Below are 23538 nucleotides of genomic sequence, written 5' to 3'. Positions count from 1 at the left end.
ATTGTTAATTAATATAATATAAAATAAACTTATTATTCATATCTATTAAACGTTTTAATATAACATTTGAGTTTGGATATAACATAAATTAATTTTATGTTTTTTATATAACTTTTGAATTTTGATAATAACATATAAATTTTAATCTTACAATTAAGAAGTACTGATGAGCTTTATAAAATTCATATTTGTGATTCCCTTGTCTCATAAATCAAAATCCAGTAGCATCACTAGTTCCTTAGTTAACAATTAATCCTTTTTTTTTTTTTTTTTAAATTTGAAAACTTATTTCTCTTACGTTTGAATCATTGCAAAGGTATGTCGTTCCTAATTAATTGCAAAGTGGGGAGAATAATTTGTCAAATAATTTTGTTGAAACTCTCTAATTGAGGTAGAGTTTAATTAATTAAGTTTTATTTCTAATATTTAAGCTGTTGGTAGATCATTTTACTTTTGAATTAGCAAGGGAACTGGTAAGTAGCGCTTTAATTATTTTCTTCTTAATTTTACCTTTCTTGTTTAGTTGGAAGAGTAAATGCTATTATACCCCCTAATTTAGAGGTGTTTATCCGGGTTTCAATCCGGGTATATCCGAACCGGAACTTGGGTTTCAAACCTAGGCCGAAACCTGGACCGGGTTGATTCCGGTCAGGCCCGGGCTAGAACCCGGGTGGATCTTGGTTTTTGAAATCGGTTATACAAGGTTTTTTTTTTTTTAAGTAAAAGTCTTTATTTTATTAATTTTTTTTTTTCTAAGAAGTCAAGTTCATGAAACACATAATATTTGTCTTCTAAAAATACTAAATGCATGTGAAACAAAAAAAAAAATCCAATATTCATCAATGCATGCATCACAATGCAATCCACTACATATTATACTAATGACATTTATAAATTACATTACCAAACACAAAATTACAAGAAATGAGTTACAAAATCAGCAGGTCTTCCCATCAGTGATTTAATCCCACACCAAATAATAGTCCATTGTCAATTCCTGCAACCAAGAAATCAAAAAGCTCATTAACTAGTTTTTGCATCTTATATTCAAATAGAACATTAAAAAAGAGTAAAGAAAATGAGTATAAGAATTTATGGTTTTATGTATAAAGATTGTAGCACCTCAAAATGGTTTTGAAATTAATGACGATACATCAAAATAATGTCAAGAAATGCACCCATCTACCTTGTAGTCATTTTTTTTATAAGTAAAGCAAATGAATCGAATAATTGTGTTCCCTCCCCAAGGTTACCATATGAAAACCAGATCATTTCACCAGAAAGAAACGTGTTCCATTTACCAGCTTGTAGTCATCATGCTTCGCAAAGAACACTTTCCACAAAAATGAGTAGAAACCCACCCTTTGACTAATAGGTTGCACCAGTTCTTTTATATATCAAGCCAAACAATAAAGTAAGTACTAAATGATAAAAATTAGGTATATGGGTAAATTTGAAAGGATCTACAATTACAATGGAATTAGTGACTTGGTGAAATACACAAAAGTGAACTTTCAGATAAGCTTGTTTGGGTAAGCAAAATTAAAATGCATTTTAGGCCAAGTAATATTGAGATTAGAAAAAGAAGCATGAGCTAAACATCATTATTTGGCCACCAATCATCTATAAAAAGCATTTGCTTTTCTCTGAAATAGTCAAGCAAAACAAGTCTATAAAACCTTATTCACCACCAATCACAACTAACAAAATAATGACAACAAAGAATCTAAGCTAAATAAAAATCTAACAAATATCACCACACACCAATGTCCCAAACAATCCATGAGCTATAAAAGCTCAACAGAGAGAGAGGGTTTTGAGTAACTGGTAGATTTGGCCAACCAAAGCATTAATCACGCACTACCACAACATAACAGGTTATAGATCTGGGTGATGAAATAAAACCAAAAAATCTTTTGGAACCCAAAGGTCCCAATTTTTTTTTTTTTTTTTCCAAACTCCACCCAGAAACACAACTAATTTAAAAAAAAAAAAAACAATTCTAGAAAAATCAAAGATACAACATCCTAAAATCCATTTCTTCCAAATAATAACAAATCTTCATTATATATATATATATGTTGTCGGATATAACATATCTAAACAAATCTTCCAAATAATAATAACCCACGGCTCTAGCATTTTGCAGCTAAATAGATCTAAATAGATACTCCTCAAATATTCATACAGATCTAACTCATAAAAATACTCCTCAAACATTCTCAAAGAAAAAAAACCCAAAATCAACAAAGAGAGAACAAAATAGAGGGGAGAAAGAAAACATACCCAAACATAAAATCCGTTCTAATCTTTTGGATCCCAAGCTCAAGCACTTCCACCGTTCGACATCACAGTTAGCAAAGAGAGAGATGGAGCATATGAGAGAGTGATTTTGGGAGGGGCTAGGGCATCGCAGATGCAGACGCAGACGCAGGTGCAGAGCAAAGCGAGAGGGAGAGAGAGAGAGAGAGAGAGAGAGAGAGAGAGAGAGAGAGAGAGCATATGAGAGAAAGGAATCGGGGGGAGGGAGACGTAGGGCATCGCATTTCGTAGAGGAGGGAGAGGGAGAGGGAGAGAGTAGATGGGAGTTGAGTGTGATTCGATGGGGAGGGGGCATATCTTTACGATGGTTTTATATCTAAACCCGGGTACTGAGTTTAAAATCGGTATCCGGGTGTCAAAATCGACATCCAGGCTGGATGAGCCAGGGTTTTAAAAAGCAGGTACCGGCCCGGGTGTATTCCAGGCTGGAACCCATAGCCGGAACCTAGTTATCAGGGTTCTGGACTGGGTTGAGAAAAAGATGAACAAATTAGTAAATGCTAACATTGAAGCTACTGGTAGATCATTTTACTTTTGAATTAGCAAGGGAGGTAAGTAGCTGATCTTTGATTATTTTCTTCTTAATTTTGCCTTTCTTGTTTAGTTGAAAGAGTAAATGCTATTATGCCCCATAATTATATCATTTAGTACTTTTCCGCTTGACATGGTGCCACAAGTGCCTCGTGACTTGTTAAAAAAAGTTAAAAACACAAACATAAAAAAGTAGGGAGAATCTATAGTTTTGTCTTCATCTTTTTGTGTTATTGAGTGCTATTTTATTTCGAATATATATTTTTTAAATCTTTTAATAAGTCAATGTGGTGCCATGTCAAGGGACTAAAAGTGAGTGGCGATATAAATTAAGAGATATAGTAGCATTACTCTTAATTAAAATTATTGGGCTCACATGATTTAATTTTTTTTAATAGATATTAACTTTGATTTTTCGCTGGAAATGGATCTCCACCGCTCGGTTTCTGCTAACAATGCAAATGGAAAGAAAATGCACTAGAACTGATTCGGCACTATGTTGATCTGATTCAAGTTTTACTGATGAGGAACAGAATGTGAGGGAGGCGTGAGGGGTAGCTAAAAGGGCCAAGTGGGGTATGAGTGTGATGGCCGTCTTTCCTTTAGATTTTCTTCTTCTTTTTAATAATATAATAAGGGTCACGTCGCATGCCACGTCACGGTAGCAGATCCAATACTTGCTTATGCTACGACAAATAAAAAATGATAGAATTACTATCCTCTTATTTCTTATTTATTATTTTTTTTGTATTTAATTTTTTTTATAATTTTTTATTTTACTTAATAGTTAAGGAAGTGATAAATAGTAAGTTTATATATTTTTTTAATTTTTTCTTAATGATTAAGGATGTTAAAAAAATACTTAAAATAAAATGATAAAAAAATAAAAACACTACAAGTAGTAGATGGGTAGTAAATAGGTAGTAAGTTTATCACCATCCATTGAAAATTGTGAAAGTTTTTTTTCTTTTTTTGCAATAACCATAAACACTGAATTGTGCAACATATTTCCTGGTATGATCTTTGTAATAACACAAATATAGGCTGCTGCTAGCATACCAAGTATGTTCTATTAATCATTTATCTTCATGATCTAATAATAATAATAATAATAATTACACAGAAAATGAACATAAAGGTGAGTTAACTTGTAGTACGTTATATAACTCTCAAGATCTTTGTAAATGAGCACGCAACTCAAAAAATCTCGAAAGAAACATTACTAGGTCGCCAGTTCGATCCAGTACATGCATCAATGATGGATGTTTGTTGCGTTAAAATCATGACCCTTTGCTTGAGAGACAGTGTATTGTAAATATAGATAACTAATCCATATTCAAAATGAAACAATTATCTCTATTCAAGCAGCATTAAATAAAAGAGAGGGAGGTGAAGATCTCAAAGGTTGGTATAGAATGCGAGTAAGTTCTACTCATAGAATACGGTAATATTCTACAGTATTAAAAAAGTGTGTAAGTACTACTCATATTTTTTAAAAAAGAATGAAATTCACTAAAAAATAATTTATTATTTGGATTCATACTTACCAATTCTTTTTAAAAAAGGTAATATATATTCTAAGATTGCAAATTTTATTTATTTAAAAAATTTTTTTTATCAATAACTATTTACTATTCTACGTTTAAAAAAAAAAAAAAACCAACCGTAAGTAGTCATGAATCCCGAACCATCATAAACTCCAAATCTAGGTAGTCATGATGGGCTAAAAGGCACTCATCTAGGAAGCCATTAATGCAGCGGATGGTGGTGCCGTTGTTCTCCTTCATTAAAGTAGAAGCCGTAGCTCCATGAGGACCATTAATTGGCGGAGCCATGAGCATAATAATAAGTGGGAGGAAGGCAAGTAAGGTAACATTCTTTACACTAACTTCCATGCTTTCAATTTCCGCTCTGATCTCTTCTTGATCTCCGCATTTTATATAATGCGCTGAGAGCATTGGCAATGATCTTAGTCTAAAATTTGGTTAGAATTTTAATTTTTGGTTATAATATTAATTTTTGACTAGGTGAGTCCATATTAGACTAGTCATTATAAAATTAAAATAATAATATTATATTATTATTATTATTTTTTTTTTTATAAATACAATTTATATATTTTTTAAATCTTCATAGTTTATAAAAATAATGTGTCTACTCTATCAATCAATAGAAATAATGTGCTTGCCATGCATGTTTTACCATTCAAAGAGAGAGGGAAGTGATTAAATAATTAAATATTACTTTCCATTGTGAATAGTAACTAGCCATATTTGGAGAGGACTTAAGATTTACTATTCATCAAGTCTTAAGCTTTGGACCATTGGCTAGTCTAATGTGAAAATTTTTTCTTACGTCTAGCTAAAGTTTAGACTTATATTAACATTTGATTAGTCCATTATCAATGCTCTAATAGGACGCTAGCTGCACTTTACAGCCGGTGCGATTGTGGTGGTTGAAGCTGCAATGACAATATCAAGATAGCCTTTGCAGACCTTACGTGGCAATATGGAGACGGTCTGATTCAATCAGAGCCGAGTTTTTTTGGGCCAAGTTGGTATACACAGACAGTAAAGCCGTGGATGTTGAAATTCACATGAATTAATCGTTCATATATTCCTCCATCTTCTAACTTAAAAATCTCGAAATATTTGTTTTATTATATTAATGGTTGTTTTAGATGAAACAAAGTTCACGTACGTGTTCTTTTTTTATTTTTGTCTAGTTTTTTTCAAATTTAATACTGCGTTCAGTCTTGTGTTCTACGAAATGAATTTGAGTCTTGTGTTCTAGCACTACTAGCTAGTAGCCGTCAACGTTTTTGCACGCTCACCACCCAAGCTGTATTACTCTTCCATACACTGAAGTGCCCCCAACTGCCCACCCATTCCACCAATATTACAAGAAAACTTGTTATTTATAGTTATTTTTTACGAAAATCATTCTCGTTGTAAATAACTGATCTCAAATCTTTATTTTTTTTAATAATTAAAGTGCTTCCTTCCGCCAATTCAATTGTCCAAACTCCAAAAGTAATTAAGTGGTAGGCCAGACATGAATAGATAGAAGATAATGAAGCCATAGATTACTCGCCTTGGTGATGGCTCTGCAGACCATGCACCTAGTCTTTCTCGAGTTTTCCCAAAGATACACTTCAGGTATAATTAACCTCCATCAAAATAAAGAAACCGAAAAAAAAGAAAAAAGGTTTTCGCGTTGAAGTTCAACCTTTGTGTAAGGAAAATTTCCCAAGTAGTAAAATATGTGTAAAGCATGGCATTTGAAGTTCTTTAGGAAGAAATTTAACGAAGAATTCTATCCCCATCATTCTCTTAATTACTATTCCTTCCCCATCCCCTTAGATCAGGATGATCGGTAATGAATGATATAAATTCTATTCCGATCAAGAAAAACTGTTTTATAAATTGTTCATCATTTTCATATTAAAATAAACTGTATCACACATATCAAGGAATGCACATTTGCTTCCAAAATTCTAGCATAGTCACAAACTACACAACATGAGAAACCCGAGCTGGCGTATAAGGGGGGTGGGCAATGGGGGCAGATTATATATATATTTGATGAGGAGGAAGCATCTCTCTTTTCTCCAAGTAAGTCCACATTAATCGAGGAATTAAAGTGATTAGGGATACAAAGTATTTCTCAAACAACGCTCAAATTAATAATATAATTAATTTTTGTCTATCATTATTTTTCTAGATTTCTCACAGTATATTTTGATGGGCGGTTTCTAGTTAATTAGTACGAAACAAATTTGCCACTGCCGATATCTCGGATACATGAAGGTATGCATCGATCCAAATGAAGAGAAGATCAGAAGACAGAAGAGAATCGATGAAAACCTAGCTCACGAGTCATGATCTTCCATTCCAAAGTTCAATGGACGCTAGCTAAACGTCTCGATGCTGAAATCATTTCGTGGTGGGTAATAATCAACAGTACTACCCATAAAAAAAAATTCTACTCCGCTCAGAAATCAACACTAAACAAAGCAAGTCTACCACACTAATGATGAATGCAATCATGACCAGTCGGCCTCCAGCTCCGGGTTTTCCAACCCACACTGGGCCCCCAAATCTCCCATCCACTACTGGTCATGCCCACCTCCCAACCCACTCAACAAAGTGCATCTTCCACTAAGTATTCACACAATATCCTTCTAGAGTAACCACTGCTTCTTCAGTTAAGAATTAAGCCATTAATTCAAAAATAATTCTTATATTTGGAGTTCTTTACACTGCTCGTACCATCCACGCCACATTATTTGGTCATTAATGATGAAAATAGATCGAAGACCTTTCAGAAGTTAATGATGAAGGCTTCATGGACCACTCACCACCATCAATCGCTCCAGGTCAAGCAGCCTCTCAGCTTTCTAACCTCAAAAATCGTAATTAAGCATAGAAAGCAAATTTCATTGGCCGATCGAATTCCCCACTCACCGGGATTGCAAGACTTTATTCTGTTAAAATGGTACTGTCATTATGCTCTTCAGTGGTGATAATGCACATTATTCGTATGATTTTTTTGAAGTAAAATTGGTGTATATGACACGATATGTATCATATATATCAGGTTTAGATGCGAGTGGGTTTATATAGAGACTCCACGTTAACATTTTATATACATACAGCCATACCTTAACATTGATATGGTTCCCATCTCTCTAGCTCTCCCTTCCGCAATGACTAATCCCAGCTGTAATAATTTTTGTAAGCCAACCCTTTCAAATCTCTCCACAATCTTTCTCTCGTTCTTGCTCCACCTTCTCATCCGCCCTATTGCCGGCGAATTGGCACCTCCATATACTCCTACTGAAAATATTACCCTCTCCTGTGGTTCCTCCGGCCACTCTATCAAATCATTAGATGGTAGGACATGGATCGGAGACATTAACTCCTCAATCTTCCCCATTGAAAAATTACAAAACAACGCATCAGTTACCTCTGCGGCTAGCCAACCAACAACTTCGACCAGTGTACCTTATCTCACAGCACGCGTCTCTCACTCCGAATTCACCTACGTATTCCAGGTCACTTCTGGCCAAAAATTCATCCGACTGTACTTCTACCCAGCTATATACCAAAACTTTGAGCGCTCCAAAGCCCTTTTCTCTGTCAAAATTGGCCCCTACACTCTTCTTCACGAATTTAATGCATCGCTTACTGCCGATTTCGATGATAATCCTTTGGATACTATATACAGAGAATTCTGCATTAACGTGGTAGATGAGCAGTGGTTAAACATAACTTTTATTCCAAGCCCAGATAAGATAGATTCGTATGCATTCATCAATGGAATAGAAGTTGTATCGATGCCACCATATCTTTACTACACTAAACCCGACGATCCAGAAAATGGGTTCAAATTTATCGGAGAACCAAACCAGCGTGTGCGCATCGAAAACAACACTGCTCTGGAAATGTTATACCGCATAAACGTGGGTGCAGGTGAAATACCGCCTTATAAAGATACAGGAATGTTTCGGATGTGGTCAGCTGAGGGCGCCTACCTGACGTCCTCTGGGACAAGTGTTTTACCTGTCAACTTAACTGCCCACCCCCAGTTTACCAAAATCCCTGCTTACACTGCGCCAGAAGATGTCTATCGAACCGCACGGTCTATGGGAATGGATAATGAGTTAAACAAGAAGTATATTCTCACCTGGCAGTTTCCCGTGGATTATGGGTTCATGTATATGGTAAGGTTACATTTTTGCGAGTTCGAGTCGGAGATTCGTGTAATCGGTGATAGAGTGTTCCTCATCTTCATAAATAATCAACCCGCAGAGGGAGGATTCGACGTGATAAGACAAAGTGGTGGAAACGGGGTTCCAATATATAAGGATTACGCAGTCTTGATGCCCAATGCCCAAAGAAATGAGAAGAAACTAAACCTCTCTGTCGCTTTGCAGGCAAACCCAGCTGATTGGCAAACAGCCAGAAGTGATGCTATCTTGAATGGTATTGAAATCTTCAAGTTGAGCAACGTCGACGGCAATCTCGCTGGACCCAATCTCGACCCTCGTGATATATTGACCCCAACAACCACTACGCCGCCGAGCCAATTGCACAAAAGGCGAACAAGGGTTGCAATCTTGAAAGCAATAATTGGTACTCTTGGAGGTATAGTTTTCATCGTGGCCATGCTATCTATTGTCGGATTCTTGATTTTCAGGCGAAACAAGAGGATCAAGCAGGAGGGCTCCAGTGATGGGACAAGTTGGTGGTATCCGTTTTCGCCTTCAAAAACCAAGTCAAGGACTAGTGGCTCATCTCTTCCATCTGATTTGTGCCGTTGCTTCTCTCTGACTGAAATTAGATCTGCGATCAATAATTTCGACGATGCTTTCATCATTGGGGTTGGGGGTTTTGGCAATGTCTACAAAGGGTATATTGATGATGGGGCCGCCCTTGTTGCAATCAAACGACTGAATCCAAGGTCGAGACAAGGTGCCCACGAGTTCCAGACAGAGATTCGGATGCTCTCCCAGCTTCGCCACCTCAATCTCGTATCTCTTATTGGCTATTGCAATGAACAACAAGAAATGATCCTCGTCTATGATTACATGGCCCGCGGGTCGCTTCGGGATCATCTCTACAATACCGACAAACCACCTCTTTCATGGGAGCAACGACTCCAGATATGTATCGGAGCGGCCCATGGGTTGTATTATCTACACAGGGGCACAAGCCGCACAATCATTCACCGAGACGTGAAGACGACAAATATTTTGTTGGACGAAGAATGGGTGGCAAAGGTTTCTGATTTTGGTTTGTCTAAACTGGGCCCAACAGGTCATTCCATGACCCATGTGAGCACAGAGGTCAAGGGCAGCATTGGGTACTTGGATCCAGAGTATTACCGGCGTCAGCAGCTGACTGAGAAGTCCGACGTGTACTCGTTTGGCGTCGTCTTGTGTGAAGTGTTGTGCGCAAGGGCACCTTTGGTTCGCAATGCTGATAAAGAGCAAGTGAGCCTATCAGAGTTGGTCCGGAAACGCTATCAGAGCGGAAAGCTTGATCAGATAGTCGACCCATTTTTGACAGGAGAGATTTCGCCAGATTGTTTGAGGAAATTTGGTGAGATTGCAGTAAGTTGTTTACTTGACGATGGAGTCGAGCGACCATCGATGGACGATGTGGTTGGAGACCTCGAATTTGCGCTACAACTGCAACATTCCAAAACTGGTAAAAAATCAGTAATTGGGGATCATTGTGATGCCGTTTTTACCGGTAGCAGTGGAAGCGAGCACAATGGAAAGGGTGGCAGCAGCGAACTGGAGCCGAGTTTCGGGGAAAAGGAATCATATAGCTTGATCTCTGGGACAGCGTTCTCTGATCTCGTGAATCCGAAAGGACGATAAAGATCAATATGGTATGTAACTCTTCTCAAACATAGCATAACAGCGTGCAATTAATTAATGCTTAATTATAAAGATCAAAACTCAGCTATATATTATTAGCTTGATGCTATTATTTTCTTCAAATGACTAATTCTATATATAATTTCAAGATCCATAGGCTTACTCTTCAGCTATATTTCCAATAAAATTCAATCACCAAAAATCCATCACCATGTGTACTTACATGAAACAAAACTGCCAATGTGTTGGGACGTTGCGTGTGGAGCCTGGTTCGTGAGCAGAAAATGCATAACCTGTGAATTCGCTCGATTGTCGCTCGGCCTAGTGTTCGAGCGAAACTCCACCCGTGAGTTCGTTTGAGGTGCGCTCAACAATAGGCTCGAGCGAAACACAAACCCTAGTGTTCGTTCGAGTAAATGTTTATTGGCTATTCGCTTGAGGCGCGCTCGATACGCCTGTTAAGTGCCTCGGTCTAGCCCTTAAACACAAGTCTTCCTCTCCTTAGATCCGAATGATGAAGCCTCATATACCAATCAAAAGAAACACAAGATCTCCTCCTACAAGCTTAGATCCGACAATATGAGGTTAAAGATTGGTATTTGAATTGAACGAGGGTTCAGGTAGGTGTTTCGAAGGCAAGCAAGAAAATATCATAGAATTGAGTCACTCTTATTCACGGATTGTAAAGAGCCACTCTCTACAAGGGGTTCACGAATTGCACCCTAATAGCCCAAGTGTAGAGCAAATCACCTTAGCACCCAAAATCTAAAGAACTAAACAAGCCTAGCCGAAATTTCTAAAAGCCAAAGAATAAATAAAAATTAGGCCACAAGGTCTTTATTTATAGGGCTTTCTAGCAAAATACCTATACAAATGAAATGCTAAAAATTAGGAAAATAAAGTCTAAAACATAGGGGATAAAGTCTAAAAGCTAGGAGATAAAGCCTAAAATGTTGGGATAGGCTTATCCCCTCTTGGTGGCCTCACGGTGTCTTAGTTCATCTTGGAGTACTCTTCCTCTCTCTTTGTCTCTCTTAGAGTCAATCTTGGACTCTACCTTATCTTGAGTAATCACTTGAGAGTTTTGCTTGATCTTGTCTCTATCCTCTCCAAAAACCTTATCTTCTAGAAGTCTTGAGTCCCCCTCCTTTATGTCTCCTTGGTGGCCATGGCTAGCCATGGGTTGGTGGTGGCCTTGCTTTGGCCATGGCCTTGGCATGGCTTGTCATGGCATGCTGTAGGCTGGCCCAAGGCTAGCCTCCGGTTATGGCCTGCGTGTGGCACAGGCCATGGTGTAGCGGAGGCTGGGCCATGGCTTGTTCGTGGCATGGGTTGTGATGTAGCCAAGGCTGGGCCACAACCTACCATGGCACATGGTAAGAGATCTAACTCTTTGTATTTAACATCAAATTCTAGTGATGTGCAGGAAAATATAAGATTGCAAAAAGGCAGGCTTTGTCATGCAAATCAGATGATGAAGAAAAAGTGAGTCAGTTTTGTCGTTGATCATCTTAGCCTGGGGAAGTTGGCTAAGGTTGGCAGGATTAGTTAGAGACTGTATACTCCTAGTGCAGTTGGAGTGCAGTTGGGCGTTATGAGTCACCCAGTAGATGTGTTGACAAAGGGTGATACACATGAGAGATTGAAGTCGAACTCGACTTTAGTGTGTCTTTTGGCTTGAAGATGGGAGCTATGAGCTACAGAGGCGATAGGGCTTGGCTGGAAATAATTATTGGCATGTGAAGATGGGTTGCATGTGGAGCTTGGTTCGTGAGCAAAAAAGGCGCAACTCGTGACTTCGCTCGACTTGGGGCTTGGGCGAAGCTAAACCTGTGAGTTTGCTTGAGATGCGCTCGACAGTGGGCTCCATCGAAATTCAACCTGTAATGTTCACTAGAGTCTCGCACAACAGTGGGCTCGAGTAAGACAAACCCTAGTATTTGCTCAAACTATGCTTGACACACTGCTCAAGCCAATGTTCATTGGTTGTTCGCTCAAGGTGCACTCTACACGCCGCTTTAACAAAGAACTTAATTTTTTGCCAATTAGGATTTTCAGCGCTGTTCTTTATATATATGTAATATTTTTACTTAACGTACATGAAAATTCAGCAGTTGCAGAGTGAACAAAAGAGAGGCAAAGTGTGAGTGCATGTTGTGGGAGAAAAATCCCTAGAGCGTGTGAGTTGAGATTGTTGATTTTAATGTCCTCAGAATCAAGAAAATTTCTGCAACTATGTAGACGTAGGCACGTTGTCAAACCATGTAAATTATGTATCGTGTGATTGCTTGATCATTGCTTTTATTTGTTTTTCATCGTTAGTGTGTCTGTCACAATACAATGAAGTTCCAGCTTTGCATTAAACAAAATTTCCCCATCACCATTGATCAGTATATAAATTAGCAAGTCGACTGGCCTTCAATTTATGTTCTTCGGGAAATATATTTATGTAAAGTTGGGTTATTTGACCGTCCAAGAAATTTTGATAAGATTATTTGATATATACTATGCTAGACTTTTTTAAAATTATCAGTAGATTTATGAAGGTTCTCAAAATATCTCACTTTACAGTGTGCATAGAGAGTATTAAGTCACATTAGAGGCACGTAGATTGACTCTTCATAAAACTGTAAAGACAACTACATACATGATGTCTATAACAAATTACATTTTGATAGAGAACGTGATGATCAAAGTATGTTTGCAGTCCATGAGAGAGATTATGATGTCTTACAGCAAGGTGCTTTGACCATATGAGTAGAAGAAAGAAAGTGAAGGGAGAAGCCTTTTGTTGCCTAATGGGAAGTGAAAGCTGGAATCTTGTTTGGAGGTTGAATACTCTAGGTGTTGTGAAGACTTTCATTTGGAAAGCCATCAATAATTGTCTCCCTACAAGAGTGAACCTGACTAAAAGGAAGATTATTGAGAACCCCTTGTGCCCAATATGTGAAAGAGAGGAAGAAACGATTTGTCATACCCTGTGGAGCTGTATAGTTGCATCTGATGTGTGGGTTGAATTTATAAGCCCTATCCACAAACAGTCCAACAATGAAGTTGATTTCATAGTGTTATGGAAGAAGCTATATATCTCTGAAACTTCTGCAGAATGACTTGATGTTATAGCAATTATCACGAGGAGGCTTTGGACTAGAAGTAAAAAATGATTTTTTAGAGGACCTTCACTAGTCCTAGAGTGGTAGTGAAACAAGCAAGCGAGAGTCTTGATGAGTTCACGCAAGCACATAACAATCTAGGGAGGGTCAAAAGTTGTTGGGAGTACTGACAGAGGCATGGCTAAGTGGAGACCACCTTGGCAGTGGTGTCAAAGTCAAGTGGATGTTGCAGTAATTGTTATCAGAGACTCTCAAAGGGAGACTTTGGTTTCTTTGTGCATGAGTAGGAAGGAAGTTACATGCCCAATGATAGTAGAAATATTGGCCTAATGGAGGGCTTTGAAATTATGTGTTGAATTCAACTAGTACTTTAATTCTGTCACATTTGAAAGAGATGCTTTAGAAGTTATAAAGGCTATGAATAATGTCGAGGAATGTTGGGCATGGTATGACCAATTGATAGAAGATATCCAAGGTATTCTCCAAAATAGAAGAGGGTGGAGAATTCAATATACTCCTAGCGAATGTAATAATATAGCTCGTCAACTTGCTAAGATAGACATGTCTAGGGAGGAGGTGCAAGTCTAGATAGATGAATGTCCAAAGGAATTGTATAGGGCAGTTTTATGTGATACAGTTTGTGTCGACCAAACATTGAATTGAATGATATTATTGATTGAACTTTAAAAAAAAAAAGAAGGTATGCGCGAAGTCATACTATGAAATATGTTTCATGGTTAAGCTGTAAAAAAATAACAATATATATAAGACGTTATAATATTCACAATAGCCCTTACATAACTATGAGATCTAGGAGATCAAAATAGAACCCATTAAAGTGTGTTCCCCAAAATTAATAGCTTGATTAATTGCTTAAAAAAACTCGAGGGATCTATTATAGTAAACTCGATCGGGTGCAAACAATCTGGCAAAAATGTTCGCATCCTCGAGAGAAGACGCATTCCTATCAGCTTGCCTAAGATATTTCTCCCATATTTTCATAAATTGGAAGTACCCAGTACTTATCTAATAGTACTTCTACGCAATTCAGCCAACAAATAACCTCATTAGTCATTAATTAGTCATCATTAGCCTATAGTTCATTTTTGCCCAAGACACGCCCACCCACCATTTAACATTCCTTAATATTCAAATTAATTACAACATCAACAAATTTGGACAATACATAATCATGATGCATAGTAGGAAGCTGAGTAACCCCAGCCTGAATATTAACTAAAAACCTTCTGATCTAATAACATAATATAGAAGCTAAGGATTGAAATCACTAATTGGGGCCTACCATTTTGAGCAGAAATGGAACAAATAACACGCAAGATCAGAGAAGGAATAAAAGCTCATAAGAGATCAGAGAGCTCGCTAGTATATATTCTTCGAGCATTACTATCTTCATAAGCCCCACAAATCATATACAATAATTTTTTTAAAAATTATTTTTAATTATTTTTTTTCTTAAAATAATTGAATTTTTCTATTCATCATTCATATACCACATATTTGATAAGAGAAAAAAAATTAAAAAAATAATAAAAAAGATGGTGTGTGGTGTGTAAAGCTTATGAATAAAAATTTTCATATTCTTCCATTGCTTCAAGGTCGTGCCCTTTTCTAGAGGCGAAACGCATTAATTTTAATACCAGCTAGCAAGTGATACAGTATTCATGGATGCTGCCAATGACCGAGCTCATATATATGGCATGTGTGTGTTAAATGCACCATAATTATTCCCTCCTATCACTCCAAGCCAGAATACTTGATCAATTTTAAAATTGTAAAGTTTCGTACGACCCAAAAATAAATAAGCAAACAATCGACCAAATCCAAAGTGGTAACTTTGTTTGTGATTTTACGGTAGACTAATTAATAATATATAAGATTAATGGGATTGTCTCGTTTTATTAAAAAATATTTGAATTTTAAATTTAGATTATCACTTCATTGAAAATAAATTTGTAAAAAACTTGCATGCGGATGATTACTGATCATTTAACTAACCCAATATTAAGGTTGTGTTTGCAGGTCGTTAATCAAACTTAATTTATCTCAACTCATTTTAAATTAATTATTGATGAGACTCACAACTTCCTATTAACAAGTTAAATTCATCTAAACTTACTCATACATTTCAACAAAATAAGCTAAGCCCATTTCAACCTAAAAAAGAAAAACACATATCAATGGTACATCTTAACGTCATGTTTCATATGCCTTTGGGCCATGTTTCAGCAACTTATGTCTTTAGAAGTGGGCCTGCAAAAATAGAGAAGAAGACAACTAGGAGAGGGTGGCCTGGGGGCTAGGGAGTGTCCGATGCCAAAGTCAGTAAAATCTCTTGAAAGTTTGTAAATAAGTAAGAGAGTCTAGTGATCTGAAAGCATTTCTCGTACTTGGGAGTTGCTATTTATACCAGAGTTTTTTTTTTTTTTTTTTTGGGAGATCATGTCTGCCCCCATGGAGTGCGTCATTTATACTGTTCATTTTCTTAGAGTCCTTTAATGCGACGTAGCTCTACAACGACATCATTAACGTGGTGTGTAGCTCGGGTAGTAGTGTCATTAATGCGGTGTGGTTCCCTAATTTCACTTTATATTCGGTGACGATGTTCCCATGTCAGAGGATCAAGGGTTTCCCATCTTTCCCGCTCTGCCTTGTGTAAGTCCCCACGATTGGAGTGTGGCTAAGATATGTCAAGCCTGTCTGTCCCATCCGCCACCTGTTTGCTTTTCCTTTTATGCACATTTCTTCATGGGTAAGCTTAGGCCTTGGGGTCGGGTATCAGGCTAAGGCCTAGTGGGCTTGTGAAGTGGAGAAAATATCCTTACAGTTATCCCGCCAGCTCCTCTCTGATGGGTTCGAGAGGAATTATGCCTTCCCCTGGTTAATTAGCTTTTGCACTTAAGACTACACAACATTTTCTTTCCTAGAATGAGGTTTGTAGACTTATTGGTGCTCGCCTGTTGCGTCCCCATTCCCCAGTTAGGTTCGAGTGGCCTTTTGTCTTTACTTTATATCTTGCAACAATTCGTCTCCAGCTTTCATGGCTGTATTTTGACGGTACTGTTACACATTAAATGGTGTCCCTTCAGTCCCTTCATCATTACTCTACGTCAGTCGGTTATTTATTTCTCACGTCGCATCAGTGGATACGCTCTATTGGAATCTCGACGATCATCGGATTCTGGTACTCAGTGGGGCACATGAGTTCCTACTGCCTCGGGATATCAACTGCCAGTTTTGCCTATATAAAGGCCGTTTCCCTCAGCGATGGATTACTTAGCTCATTCTCTCTTCTACTTGGTATTTTGTGCTCTTTTTCTACTTTCAAACACCTCTTTTTGTATCATTCCTTCTTGTTTCTCTTATTTCCCTCTGATTATCAATGGCTCCCATGAGTTGGCGCCTATTTCGCTCTCTTCTAGAGTATGGAGGATCCTTGTATCGTGCTGCGTCATCTGGTGTCGCGCGTTGGTGGAGGTTGAGGTTGACTACCTAGATCATACAGTGTGCGAGTTTTTCCTCACCCACAATATTCTGAGGCAAGGCCGTCACATCTATAGCTTTAGACCAGTCCAAGCATTGGTTCGACTGGAGTTGCAATATAATGCCTTGAAGGGTGGAATCGTCAGTTCTTCTTTTTGTCTGGTGAGGGATATGAGTTCCTTATCAGTCAGGCCAATCGGCGCTTATTCCCCGATCGTCCCTGGGTGAAGGTCCATCCGGACCACGTTTTTTCAGACGCTCTGCTAGCTGAGGACAACCTTCGTTGGCACTTGGCTCTCCGACTAATTTGCACTTCGACATAGGCTTCTCGATAAGGGAGGTCATGTCCCAAGTCCACCGCATCCGTAAGACAGATAGCCGGCTCAAGAGGCTCTTTTCTAGGGTGAGATCTTTGCTTGCACTCTCTACACTTTTTGTTTGTTTCCTTCTTTGATTTTAACCTGGACTTCTGTGGTAGGGCTTGGAGTGTCTGGCAACATTCATTGTAGACGGTTGAGAGGAGGTGGCGAGTGAGACCAGAGCACTCTATTCGCTTGCACAATTGGCTTTAAGCTATGTCGTGGATGAGCAGATAAAGAGAGAAGGAGTCGAGGAGACCCTCATTTACTTGTCGAGGTCTCGAGATGAGGTTGGTCTTCTGCGTCTCACCTTGCCTCCGAGGCGAGGGTGGGGCTACAAAAGTCTCTAAACCAAGAATTGCGCAAGAGGCAAGACTCCAACAATCAGACAAGTGGCTGACGGATCGGTTCGAGGAGGCTTCCAAGTCTCTAGCGGACGAGAAAGGCTCTGGAGGAAGGAAGGAAGCGAAGGAAAGTTTTGGAGGCCGATCAGGCTGAGCCAGGGTGCGCTTTGGAGACTCGTGATGCTACCATCCAGGATCTACGGGAAGAGTTGTCTTATGTTAGTGGCGTTTGTGATGATGGTTGGTACCTCGGTTACAACGACAACTTGGAATGGATAAAGACTCATGTCCTCCGGAATCGCCAATGCGTTCTAAGGGACCTGAGTGTGCCAGGGCTTCCTCCGCATGAAGTGTCCATGAAGCGAGCTACTCTCCTCAGGAGGAAATTAATCCAGAGCACCCTTAATGGTAGCTTTGCTTGGAACGATCCCACCTGCTGATGGTAGATTCTCCTCAGCAGCACTCCATGCGGCTTCTCTGACATGTCTTGCTCTTCTCTGCTGTTTGAGATTCTGGCTTTGGACCTCCTCTTCCAAAGCTCAACCTTGCCTTGCTCGTACAAAAATGCGTTCTCTTTCTTCATATCCTGCACCTGAGCCCGTCTTCAAGGTGATTTTTCTCCTTCTTCCTAACCTATCTTCACCTCCTCCAACAGTGCCTTTCATCCTTTATCGACAGGTGGTGCCTTGGCGGTTGCTATCATTATACAACTCAATTAATTACCTCATTACATCCCTGTTGATTTTCTTAAAGGTAACCTCGGGCATTCTCAACTCATCGTAGTAATGGAGATCTCTATCTGCCAGTTCTACTATAATTTGATCTGATTACGCTTCGGTTTGTTGCGCCTTCACAACTTTCTGTCGTATTTAGTTGACTTTCGTTGTATGTCATTGCAATTAGCTGCCTTACATCATAACTTGTTCTCTGTAACTCTGCGGCTTTATGTTGTAACTTGTTCTTTGTGACTCTATGGCTTCATGTTGCAACTTGTTTTTTGTAACTATGCGACTTCATTAATGAAACTATCTTACCTTTTGTTGTGCTCGGCTACTTTTCTTTATGCATTTTTCTCTACTGTTTTCTTCTTCCATTTCTTTTATGGCCAGCCTAGGGGTTTTGTCGCAAGAAATTACGGGCTTGGCGTTAGGCGATGGGTGTTGTAGCCATACAAGGCCCTACGGTCCACCCTGCCAGCACCTAACCTATTCCTGACAACCCCATCGGCTGAGTGCTCTTCTATTTGCACTGTCTTCGTTCGCGCTTGTTAGGTAGTTGTCCTTTTAGGGCCTTTAGTGATACTGTTTGACTAGGCCGATGTCTCTCGACTTCTCCTTTGTGCCAATTTCCTCCTTGCCGTCTATCTCTTGGATTCACTTTACATATCCTGGTTCTTTAGTTCTTCCATTTTATGTTGTTGTGCTTTATTTTAGCATGTGCCTAAAAGAAAAGAAGAGAAGTGTTGTCAGTGTTTGTTGGCCATCGCCTGCTGTTGCCAACTTGGGGGGATGGAAACCCTCCCCTAAGAGTTAAGTCACGCTAGGGGAATTCCGGCTGCCTCCATGTGTATTTCTTGTAGTGAAATAGAAAAGCAAAGCGTACTTCATGGATGAATAAGTCTTAAATTTCATGATTGAGCTCATTCATTCCTTGATCAATCTGTTTTGTTGTCGGCAGTTTATGTTCTTCTTCTTCTCAGCAAAATGAAAGAAAAATACTACACATGAGCTAGATAAATAAATGTAAATACAACCAACATCCAAAACTGAAGATAACATCATGTCTAACTTGTTCAAATATCATGTCTAAATGTACACCAAGGTTGCGGTGTACGGCAACTTTTATACAAGACAACAAATAAATGACCAAAGTCCAAAGATTTGAGTGTCTCGAATGGGGTTATAGCTAGGTATGCTCCTCCATTCCATTTCTGCCTTATTCTGTATGTCTTATATATTCTCCTTTATAAATTTCTGGGATTTACCGTAAATTGGTGTACGTACTTGTATTTCTCCCTCTCATTTTGTTCTTAAAAACTGGAATAGAAAACTTAGAACATCCTAATTCCTTTTGGAAACTCTTGGTGACATGATCATGTAAAGAAATCTTCTAAAACTAAAAAAATAATTGATATGATAATTTAATGTAATGCTTTCAGACTATAAAACTATTTTTATTATAATGCATATTTAACGTCTCAGATTAAATCATATAAGTTTGTATAGTTACTTTTATAAAATTACTTTTTAGATCTAACCCTTCTTAATCATTTTTGTCACATTTCTCAATTAGCATTGCACACTCAGTTAACTTGTTTTTGTAAGATTGACCCAACGGGCCAGCATTTCTCATCCATTTTTAATTTATTTAAATTTTGTTTGATTTTGATGTGTTTAAATTTAGAAAATAATTATATTTTATCAAAAACTTGTATAAGAAATTTATATGGTTGTGTCCCGGCCCTTTTATAGTTTAGTACTTAATTAATCTCAGTTCAAACTGATAACAGTATTAGTATAATTTTTTCTTTTGAAAAAAGAAAATACCAAAGATTTGAGGATGTCGTCGTGTTTTTTTCTCTAAGCAACTTTTTCTACACGCATCATTATTTGTTTGTTTGTAGTTTCTCTACCGGGGAATACACGTATAATTATACGTGTATAATTTTGGTTCAATTGTAAGAGGCTTTTCTTACATTCCGACAAAGAAAGAGAAGAACAGTCAAAGACTTATCTTGGATGCAAAATTTAAGGCCAGACTCGGACACTTAGCTAGCTAGGGGGTACAAAAATTAAAAGAGAAAGATATTCTCTGATCTAAAACAAGTGAATGGATCAAGATATATACTGTGAGTTCGTGGAAAAAAAACTCATGACTCTTATTTTTGTGGGCTACAAGAAGTTGACCATCAATTTCGCTGCACAGAGATTGATGTGTTAACGCATAATTTATAATTTTATAATTTATAATTTTCTATTTTTTAGTATAATTAAAATGATAAATTTATAAAAGATAAAACTTATAAATAGATTTATTCGGCTCTGCTAGTCAGATACCTATAGCTAATTATCTCCGACCCCATGAAAACGTTCGCCCTCTACGTCTCCTTCCTCCATCTCCTTTTTGCCCACGCCGGCGCCGCTCAGCACAGCCCGCCACCATATATTGCTCCCGACTATATTCTCCTCAACTGTGGCTCCTCCTCCACCAAATCAGCCTCACTCGATGGCCGGAACTGGGAGGGCGATTCTCAATCAAAGTTCTCTCCCCACAATATTCAAACTACCTCCAATGCATCTACACCCACTCAACAAATCCCTTCTGTGCCCCAAGTTCCCTACATGACCGCACGCATCTTTCCCAACAACTTTACTTACTCCTTCCCTGTCTCTTCTGGCCTTAAGTTCGTTCGTCTCTACTTCTACCCCGCCACGTACGCCGCAGTCGATAAATCCAAGTCCTTCTTCTCCGTCACCGCCAATGATTTCACTCTCTTGAGAAACTTCAGTGCCTTCCTTACCATCTTGGCGCTGGAACCTCCCGCAGCCGTCGTTGTCAAAGAATTCATTATCCCCGTGTTGCGCACCCAGTGTCTCAACATAACCTTTATATCTCTTACCTCCTACGCCTTCATTAATGGCATTGAGGTCGTTTCTATTCCGGATAATCTATATATGAACAATGCCCTGCTTGGTACTGGAATCAACTTTGTAAATTACCACACATCCTTCTATTTCGATGGCACCACCGCTCTGGAGACCATGTATAGGCTAAACATTGGGGGAAACGATGTCTCGGGCGTCGAGGATACAGGAATGTTCCGATCATGGGTTGGCGACATGCCGTATGTGATTGGCAATTTCGGGGTGACTCCTTACGAACTGCCTAATGTCACCATACAGTATACGACGGAGACACCGACCTACACTGCGCCGGAGATTGTGTACAAAACTTTTCGTTCAATGGGTATAAATGTCACGGCCAACTTGAATTCCAACCTCACGTGGAACTTCACGGTGGACGCTGGGTTTAACTATCTCTTTAGGCTTCATTTCTGCGAAACAATACCAGAGATTGTGAACAAGAACTACCGTGTTTTTGAAATATTCATCGATAATCAAACGGCGGAGACAGATGCAGATGTGATAGTATGGAGCGGCAGCAATGGGATTCCAGTGTACAAAGATTATATTGTTTCTACCCCTAATGGAAACCAACGCAAACTAGATTTGTTGTTGGCGCTACATCCTAATGTGCTTGTGAAACCACAATTAGAGGATGTATTGTTGAACGGTGTGGAAATATTTAAGTTGAACCGATCGGACGGTAGTGTTGCTGGGCTCAACCCGGACGGAGTTGTGGTTCCCACATCCCCTGAAGGCAACATAAAATTAACGGAAAGCAAAAGGTGGTCACCGCTGATCATGGCCGTTATTATAGTTATTGCAGTTTCGGTTATTATTCTTGGTTTTATAAGTTTCCGTACGAATAAGAGAGCTAAGAAATTGGGCTCCCGGAACGTTGGTGATTCTAATTGCTCGCCTCTGCCGTCCCATTTATGTCGTCACTTTTCGTTTGCTGAAATCAAAGCCGCCACAAAAAATTTCGATGATGGCTTGATCATAGGGGTTGGAGGATTTGGGAACGTGTATAAAGGATACGTCGAAGATGGGAGCACCACAGTTGCAATCAAACGACTGAAATCCGGCTCACAACAGGGGGCCCACGAGTTCACGACTGAGATTTCAACCCTCTCCAAGCTACGGCACCGTCATATTGTGTCTTTGATTGGCTACTGTGACGAGGACCGGGAGATGATACTTGTCTACGAGTACATGAACTGTGGGACCCTTCGTGATCATCTATATAGCCCCGACAATCCTCCTTTAACGTGGAAGAGACGGCTCGACATTTGTATCGGAGCAGCACTTGGGTTGGAATACCTCCACACCGGTGCGAACCACCTGATTATTCACCGGGACGTGAAGTCGACGAATATACTTTTGGACGAGAATTGGGTAGCCAAGGCTTCAGATTTTGGCTTGTGCAAAATGGGACCCACAAGCGTCTCCATCACTCATATCAGCACCGCAGTCAAAGGTAGCTTTGGGTATCTAGACCCGGAATACTTCAAACTTCAGCAACTGACGGAAAAGTCCGACGTCTACTCCTTCGGCGTAGTGCTGTGTGAAGTACTGTGCGCAAGACCGCCGTTGGTTCGCACGGCGTCGAAGAAGCAAGTGAACCTGGCTGAGTGGTTCCGGGAATGCTATCATGAGGACAAGCTTGATGAGATTGTTGACCCATTTTTGAAAAATGAGATTACGCCAGAGTGTCTGAAAAAGTTTGTAGAGGTTGCGATGAGCTGTTTGCTGCATGACAGAAGCAAACGACCATCCATGAAGGACGTCGTGGGTGGCCTCAAGTTCGCATTACAACTTCAGGGGAGCTCGTGTGATTCTCCAAATTCAACAGCTCGATGATTCAAAAGTTGGCGATAAGTGACAGCGATGACATGTTTACCACCGGCGCTGTTCAGAGCTGCATCGAGATAAAGGGTTTGCTAGCTAATAGGGTCCACATCATGAATGTCTTTTTTACATCAGATATTTGATCATAAGCTTATATTTGCTGTAGGAATTTATTATTTTCATGAGTAGTATTTTCTTTTAATTTTATCTCTATATATATATAGATAATTTTCAATTTTTTTCTACGTTCTTCTCAAGCCAAAAAAAAAAAAGTTGTTTTTTCTCTACCGCATGCACGTGTTACGGATGGTGATTAAATTACTAAATTCTCCTTTTTTTTTTTTCTAATTTTATAAAGAGAGCGTACCCATAGGACTAAAACAAACGATCCCATCCTCCGCGGTGCTCATTCAAACAGAACATTAATTAAACTATAAGTCAACCACTTTTATTTTCTATACTATTAGACATCAAGCAAGAATGGATATATACAGGCTTATTGATAGA

General features: G+C 38.9%; 2 protein-coding genes across 4 annotated transcripts; both read left to right on the top strand.

The window, feature by feature from the left end:
• Positions 1 to 7302: 7302 nt before the first annotated feature.
• Positions 7303 to 13736, top strand: LOC108988154 (receptor-like protein kinase FERONIA). 3 transcript variants are annotated; one of them, XM_018961298.2, is made up of 2 exons: positions 7303 to 10254; positions 12951 to 13736. In XM_018961298.2, the coding sequence occupies exon 1, from the start codon at positions 7529 to 7531 to the stop codon at positions 10241 to 10243; it is 2715 nt and encodes a 904-aa protein (XP_018816843.1). In that variant the 5' UTR covers positions 7303 to 7528; the 3' UTR covers positions 10244 to 10254; positions 12951 to 13736. The 3 variants fall into 3 exon arrangements, with proteins under 3 accessions (XP_018816843.1, XP_018816842.1, XP_018816841.1); XM_018961297.2 differs by lacking the exon at positions 12951 to 13736 and adding an exon at positions 11670 to 11728; XM_018961296.2 differs by lacking the exon at positions 12951 to 13736 and adding an exon at positions 11660 to 11718.
• A 6882-nt stretch (positions 13737 to 20618) lies between these two features.
• Positions 20619 to 23229, top strand: LOC108988155 (receptor-like protein kinase FERONIA). Its single transcript, XM_018961301.2, has one exon. It carries the CDS (start codon positions 20641 to 20643, stop codon positions 23041 to 23043), a length of 2403 nt encoding a protein of 800 aa, XP_018816846.1. The 5' UTR covers positions 20619 to 20640; the 3' UTR covers positions 23044 to 23229.
• Positions 23230 to 23538: the final 309 nt, after the last annotated feature.

The sequence above is a fragment of the Juglans regia genome, chromosome 1, assembly GCF_001411555.2.
Source record: "Juglans regia cultivar Chandler chromosome 1, Walnut 2.0, whole genome shotgun sequence".
Taxonomy (NCBI): domain Eukaryota; kingdom Viridiplantae; phylum Streptophyta; class Magnoliopsida; order Fagales; family Juglandaceae; genus Juglans; species Juglans regia.
The sequence above is the reverse complement of the archived record's forward strand: the minus strand, read 5'-3'. Positions and strand labels throughout refer to the sequence as shown.

What these genes read in the sequence shown, in the direction of transcription:
- LOC108988154 (XM_018961298.2), top strand. Translation starts at nt 7,529, where the DNA reads ATGGTTCCCATCTCTCTAGCTCTCCCTTCCGCAATGACTAATCCCAGC.
- LOC108988155 (XM_018961301.2), top strand. Translation starts at nt 20,641, where the DNA reads ATGAAAACGTTCGCCCTCTACGTCTCCTTCCTCCATCTCCTTTTTGCC.